General features: G+C 64.0%; 1 protein-coding gene across 1 annotated transcript in view; it reads right to left on the bottom strand.

Moving 5' to 3' along the window:
* The window catches only part of MYBPC2 (myosin binding protein C, fast type), a 19,375-nt gene that overhangs the window by 6,313 nt on the left and 6,513 nt on the right, over positions 1 to 6,549 (bottom strand). The window contains exons 9-17 of the mRNA XM_012733520.1: positions 5,193 to 5,386; positions 4,839 to 4,971; positions 3,886 to 4,010; positions 3,682 to 3,787; positions 2,651 to 2,823; positions 2,209 to 2,374; positions 1,078 to 1,184; positions 776 to 805; positions 243 to 481 (exon numbers count right to left, since the gene is read on the bottom strand). Coding sequence (XP_012588974.1) covers positions 243 to 481; positions 776 to 805; positions 1,078 to 1,184; positions 2,209 to 2,374; positions 2,651 to 2,823; positions 3,682 to 3,787; positions 3,886 to 4,010; positions 4,839 to 4,971; positions 5,193 to 5,386 — 1,273 coding nt within the window. The remainder of the gene's footprint in view (positions 1 to 242; positions 482 to 775; positions 806 to 1,077; positions 1,185 to 2,208; positions 2,375 to 2,650; positions 2,824 to 3,681; positions 3,788 to 3,885; positions 4,011 to 4,838; positions 4,972 to 5,192; positions 5,387 to 6,549) is intronic.

The following is a 6,549-nucleotide window of genomic DNA, read 5'->3' as shown; positions in this document are numbered from 1 at the left end:
GAGGGTGGAGGGTCATTTGAGTGATGGGTAGATGGACAAACATAGTTACTAAGCCGCCCGGCACGATGGATGGCTGCATCAGTCAGCCAAGTAATGGACCGGTGGATGAGTTACTAGCTGGCCGGTTTGGCCGAGCGAGTGGTTAGTGGACGGAGGGACGGACGTGCTAGGTCCCTACCGCGTGACAGACACAAACTCCCATCACCAAAACAGGCCTCTGGAGAAGGAATCATCAGCCTCACTCTACAACGAAATGGAGGCCCAGAGAGGGAGCGCGGCTCACCCAGGGTCCCACAGAGGCACAGAGAGCCCACGTAAGCAAGGTCCAGGGGCCCCCATACCTCATCGCCCCTCAGCCAGGTGGCGACCGGAGGGGGCTCCCCTGTGATGGCCACGTCCAGCCTCAGCTTGTTTCCAGCCACAACCACGATCGAGTTCTCGGAGGTCTTCCCTGAGCAGTCCAGGTGTATCTTCGGCGGCTCTGGGGGCAGCAGACACGGGGAGTGGAACAGGCAGCTGGGGTGTCCATTGCCGGCGGGGGGCTCCCTGATGCAGTTCCCGACCACAACACCCCACCCAGGTCCCGGCCCCCCTCAGACCCAGGGTCCAGGTTCCGGCCAGGTTCCAGCCTCTCCCTCAGACCCGGGGGTTCAGATTCCGGCCTCCCCCTCCGACCTGGGGTCCAGGTCCCAGCCCCCCTCAGACTGGGGTCCAGGCCCTGGCCGCCCCCTCAGATGGGCCCAGGCCCAGCTTACAGCAGCAGCCCTGGCACTACCTTGCTTAGGCACGTACTCCACCTTGATTTCTGGAAGACAGAGAGGTCCGGTGGTCAGGGGCACTCCAGGAGGCCCTTTCCCCTCACGCCCAGCAGAGGCGAGGCTGGGGTGGCCTCAGGCGTGGCTGTCCCTCGTCCCCACCCCCGAGTACTCGATGCTCCCTCCACCTCGTCTGAACCCCCCAGTGAGATGGACAGGTGCCCGCGGTCACCCCGAGGCCCTTAGGGAAAGCAGCCTGAAGGGGGTCTGGCCTGAGGCTGGGAGGTGGGGCCAAGGCCCCGGGGTACAGAGGGGTCTTCACCCAGGAAGTTGAGCTTGGCGGACAGGGACAGGGCATAGCCGTCGGGCACGAATGTGTAGTCGGCCTCATCCTCGGGACGCACGTCGTCAATCACCAGCTTGTGGATCCTGAGGGGAGGCGGGTCAGGCCGGGCGCTCCCGGGGCGGCCTCGAGGGGCGCCCTCTTCAGCCGCCACTTCATTTTTAAAGATTTATTTATTTGTGCATACAAGAGCTGGGGTACAGGCCAGAGGTGTGGAGGTGACAGAATTCACCAGAGACAGAGCGGGGAGCAGAACAGGCAGAAACCCACTGCTGGGGGGGCAGCGGGGAGACAGGAGAGGTCTGCTGTGCCCTGGGGGTCACCCCGGGGCAGGGATCGAACTCGTGCTGCAGGGGCTGTGGGCAGCTTCACAGTGCCGAGATTCAAGTCCTGCACCCCAGGGGGGCCCTCACCCGCCACTGGGCCCCAGTTTGGGAACGCTCTGGCCAAGCTTCCAGCCTCAGCTCTGCTAACTGCTTGCTGTGTGACTGCGGGCAAGTCACCTGCCCTCTCTGTGCCTGTTTCAGCTAGAGAATCAGAATAGCACCTGTCTGGACTCTGAAGACACAGAACAGGAGCAGAGAAAACCAAGCCAGAGCCTTGAGCTCTGAGGTCAGACCAGAGGCCACCTGTGGGGGGGTCGTCTCTGCAGCGGGGGGCCCTGGGTGCTTTGGTGTGGGACATGGATAAAATGGGAGCGACAGTGACAGTGTGCGCCGGGCGGTGCGGTCATCTGGAGAAGGCCCGGCACGTGGCGAGGCATTGATTCACTAGGACCCTGCAGCCGGTAGAAAGTGCCAGAAATGCTCCCGGCCCAGGCCATGGCAGCCGCGTACACGCCCGCTCTCTCAGGACCCTGCTTCTGCCGGGCGAGTGTGTCAGGCACGAGAGGGGGACGAGAGGTCACAGGGACCAGAACGGGGCCCTGATGGCGCCCAGGCCGGATGGGCAGGGCGGGTGGGCGGGCAGCTGACCACAGCCGCCCCAGAGCCGCCGCCCGGGCCGTCCTGTAACTGCACCTCAGGCTGGCGGGGTGCGGCTGCCTCTCCAGTTTCCCAGACTCCCGTCGGTAGGGGCGCCTGGCCCCGCAGCGTGGGTGCCCCGACCTACCTCCCCACGTGGGAGATGGTGATCCTCTTGCTGGGCCGCACCTCCACCCCGTTCTTGTACCACTTGCCGGTCACCTTCTCGTCAGACACCTCGCACTTGAACACGGCCTGGTCGGAGGCCTTCACCGTCAGGTCGGCGATGTCCTGGAGCACCTCCAGCGGCTTCTCTGCAGGAGACGGGAGGTCAGAGCCGGCCAGTCCCGCCTGCGAGTGCCCCCCAGGCCGGGCCCCGTCTCGGGCGGAGGCGGGCGGCAGCCGTGAACAACCCAGAAACAGCCTCTGGCCTCTGGGAGCTCACGGGCTAGTGGGGGGACACGCAGCAGGCCTTTCAGGGGGTGAGGCCTGGTGCGGGTAGGGGGGCCGGGGGGGCCCCCCCCACAGAGGCCCCAGGAGGCCCGCGGGACAGCAGGTGGGCGGGCCGAGGCCGGCTGCGATGTGCTCACCTTCCACAATGAGTTCAGCCTCGCACTGGCCGCCGTTGGTCATGACCTGGAAGCGACCCCCGTCCTCCAGGGACACGTCCGAGTAGATGAGAATGTGGCGCTTGCCATCCTTCTTGAAGCGGTATCGGGCCTTGTAGGAGTCCTCCCGGGTCATCTCCACCCCATCCTTCATCCTGGGGGGAGGGGCAGTGAGGGGGTCTCTGGCCCCTGTCTGGATGTCGGTGGGTTGGGGGTGGATGTCTGGATGTCAGGGCCGGGCAGTTGTGAGCAGGGGTGAGGGGAGGCCGCGGGGACCCATGGGTCACAGGGCGCGTCTAGCAAAGGGGGAGAGGAAGTCGCATGCCTCGGGGGGGTCCGTCAGAGGTCAGGGTCACCAGCGGCCACCGGAGGGTCAGAGGATGGAGGAAGCTCGGCGCTCACAGAGCAGCCAGATACTGAGGTGCGTCCCCCGCCTCAGACACTCCTCACACCCTCCTCAAAGCTCAGCTCTACGGTCACCTCCTCCAGGAAGCCTTCCCAGGCCACCAGAGTCCTATTAAAAAGTGGCCACAGCGTTAGCTACTGCCCGGCCGAAGTACTGACCAGAGCAGGATGTTTACCTGTATGTGACGTGACTACAGCCTGCCCGTGTCCTACGTGAGCCCCAGCAACGAACCACATTATAAGCTCCGCGAAGGAATGCCACGCTGGGACAGCTTCTCCCCAGGGCACCCACCACGCGGAGCACCCCCACAACAGGGGCCCGGAAGTAGTGCTGGGTGAGTGAATAGGTGCAGGGGTGAGCCGGGGGGTGGGTGGGTGGTGGATGGATCAATGATTTCATGGAGCTAAAATATCAGGGACCTGAAGAAAATCTAAGTTCTAGGAATTTGTAGAGAAATTATTATCTCTGAGACAAAAAGAAATGTTTTTGAAATTCTAGGAAGCGCTCCTGGAGGGAGGCGGGGGTTCACAGAGAAAGGCCCAGGTTCCTGGGGCCTGGGGGGAAGGTCAGAGCTCTCCCAGGCGGGGATCGAGAGCCCCTCACTTACCACATGACCTGGGCCCCCTCTTCTGACACCTCCACGACCATTTCTACGCGGTCGCCCACAAACACCTGCTGGTCCTCAAGGGGTTTGACAATCAAGACCGGAGGCTCTGGAGGGCGGTGGGGTGTGGGGCGAAGGTCAGCAGGGGCGGCAGCCCCCCTCCAGAGCCCCGTGGCCAGGCTCAGGTCAAGCGAGCCGTGGCCTCACCTTTGACAAAGAGCTCAGTGAAGCACTTCTCGTCCTTGACGGCCACCTCATAAGCAGAGTCGTCCGCCATCGTGCACTTGTTGATGGTGAGAATTCGCTTCTTGCCAACATTCTCAAACACGTACCTGTTGCACAAGTCTCAGCTCGACCCAGGGCGCGGCGGGCCCCGCGCGGGCCCCAGAACTACATTTCCCAGCCGCCTTTGCGGCTCCGCGCCAGGGCCGCCTGCACGCGTGTCGGGGCCGCTCCCCGCCACCCCGAGCAGCCCCCTCTCTCCGTCCCCGCCTTCCAACCTGACACACACACGCCCGAGGCCGGGCTCGGCGGTGCCCGTGGAGACAAAATACGGAGCCGGGGCCCCCCAGACTCGAGCGGGCCGCCCGGAGCCTGCCGCAGCTGCAAGGAGGAAGCCGCCGCCCTGGCGCCCGCCAGCACCCTGAAGTGTCCCCGGGGCTCTCAGGCGCCCTGCCCTGGCCGCCCCCTGCCCCCAGCAGCGCCCCTGTGCCGTGGCCTCTTTCCCAAGGTCCGCCCAGCTGGGGAGCAGCGACCACTGGATCAGTTGCTGCCTCATCACAGGTCACCGCGGACCCCGGGCCACACAGAGGTTGGGGTGCCGAGTGCCCCACATAGTCGAAGACCCACGACTGCCCCCAAACTGAATTACCAAGCCTGCTGCTGGTAGAAGTATCAGGGCCACCCCCGTGGAAAACTTCCTCCCCTGCCAGCGCCGGGGTGCACACCACAGGCCGGCGGAGGGAAGGACGCAGCCGGCCCAGCCCGGCCGGACTGAGAGACGCAGACGCTCACGTGGCCCCGTGGCCTCAGAGGACACAAACACGTGGGCGCAGACGCTCACGTGGCCCCGTGGCCTCAGAGGACACAAACACGTGGGTGTGCACCGGTGAGGCTCACCCAGCCTCAAAGCGGAACAGCCACGTGACAGACATTCTTACTTGCTGCTGGGCTTGATCTCCTGGCCGTTCTTGTACCACTTGAGCGGAAGGTCCGGGTCACTGATCTCCACCACCAGCTTGACCTTGTTGCCTCTGTCCACTTGGTAAGCGGGGTCCAGCTTCTTTGTGAAGGCTAGACAGTGAGGGGTGCAGGGGGTGAAAAGACAGCTTCTGCCTGCCTCGTTCCTCCCCACACCCACCAGGTCTCTCCCCAGATTCTCCAGGGTCAAGGCCAGGAAGCCCCCATGGAGGTGGCGGTCCCTGAAAACAGGGCTGTGTTACTGCGCAGATTGGGGGTTCCGCAAGCTAGGGCCAGGGCGCAGACAGCAGGTGCCCCACCCCTCGGGAGCTGACCTGCACTCTTCTTGACCTCGACCTTGGCCTTCTTGAGCCGCTTGAGCATGCCCCGGAGGTCGGTGATGCCGTACTGGAAGGCGATCTTCTCATACTCGCTCTTCTTGGCTCCTTTTAGGAGTTCCCAGATCTCGGGCGGGATGCCTAAGTCGTCTTCATCCTTTTTCTTCTTTTTCTCCTCCTCAACCACCTCCCTGAGGGCAAGGAGAGCGAGCCAGGGTCCCCGCAGTCATCCTTTCAGTAGTCACCTCTCTGGTCTGGGCCATCTCTGTTCTCCCCTGCCTGGACCATCTCTATTCTCCCCTGCCTGAACCATCTCCCCGTCCTCCTCCATGGTCTCCGGTGTCTTCGCTCCCAACTCGTCCCCCCACATGGCCCCAGAGGGGTAGTTCTGACACCCACATTAGCTGCCATCCTTTTCCTGCTCAAAACTTCCATGCTCCTTCTGACCCTTGGGAAGCCCGAGGTGTGATCAGCCCAGCGCGCCCAGCTTCCATCACACCCCTGCAACCATCTAAACCATGCTGCTTGCCTCTCCCTGAACTCTCTGGGCTCTCTGCCTCCTCCCAGACTCTGCAAGGAGTGTCTCTCTGCCTGGACGCCCCGTCCACGCCTGCTTCCTGCTGGACCCCGCCCCACATCACAAGCCCTCTGCCAAGCCCCTTCTGCGGGGCACCCCTGTCCTCCCACACGAGATGCTCTCACGCGGGGCTCTCGCAGCCTGTGGGCCCCTCTCTGGCCCACAGGCCTGGTCTGTGTCCACATCTGCTGGAACAGACCCATGTCTCCAAGACAGTGGCCAGTCAGCATCTCTCTGTCCCCCCGATCCCAGCCCAGGGCCTTGGATGTTGGACAGGTGAGAGTGAGGAGACTCGAAAAGTAGGAAAGGGGTGGGGAGCAAGGGCGGATAGGTCAGTGGGTGAACTGGGGACGTCTGAACTGGACAGACGAGGTGGGGGGCTGGGCATGGGTGGGCAGGGCGCGATGGCTGACGGTCAGACGCCCGGTGAGTGGTTGGTGAAAATGTGGCCGCGGGGTGACCGGTGGGCGCTGCTGGTTGCGTGGTGAATCTATAACAAGCGGCGTTGTGGTTTGGCTGTGGGGTGGGGTGAAGAGAGGGGCCCAGACAGTAAGCAAGGGGTGGACAGAGGTGGGGGACAGCCACCGCGGGGGGCTAGGGATGCCACGCCGGTCCCGTCAGCGCAGGTCGGCAGGTCTGCGCCGATCATTGCGCGGCTGAAAGCGGATCGTCCCATCGGGCGCGCAGGCGTGTGCAGGGGCGACCGAAGAGGGGACACCTGCTGGGGGAGGCTGCGGCGCAGATGGGTGGGGTGGGGGGCAAGGGGGTGATGGTGGG

This window comes from Condylura cristata, unplaced genomic scaffold (genome assembly GCF_000260355.1).
Source record: "Condylura cristata isolate star-nosed mole 26May11 unplaced genomic scaffold, ConCri1.0 scaffold00041, whole genome shotgun sequence".
NCBI classification, from domain to species: Eukaryota; Metazoa; Chordata; class Mammalia; order Eulipotyphla; family Talpidae; genus Condylura; species Condylura cristata.
The sequence above is the reverse complement of the archived record's forward strand: the minus strand, read 5'-3'. Positions and strand labels throughout refer to the sequence as shown.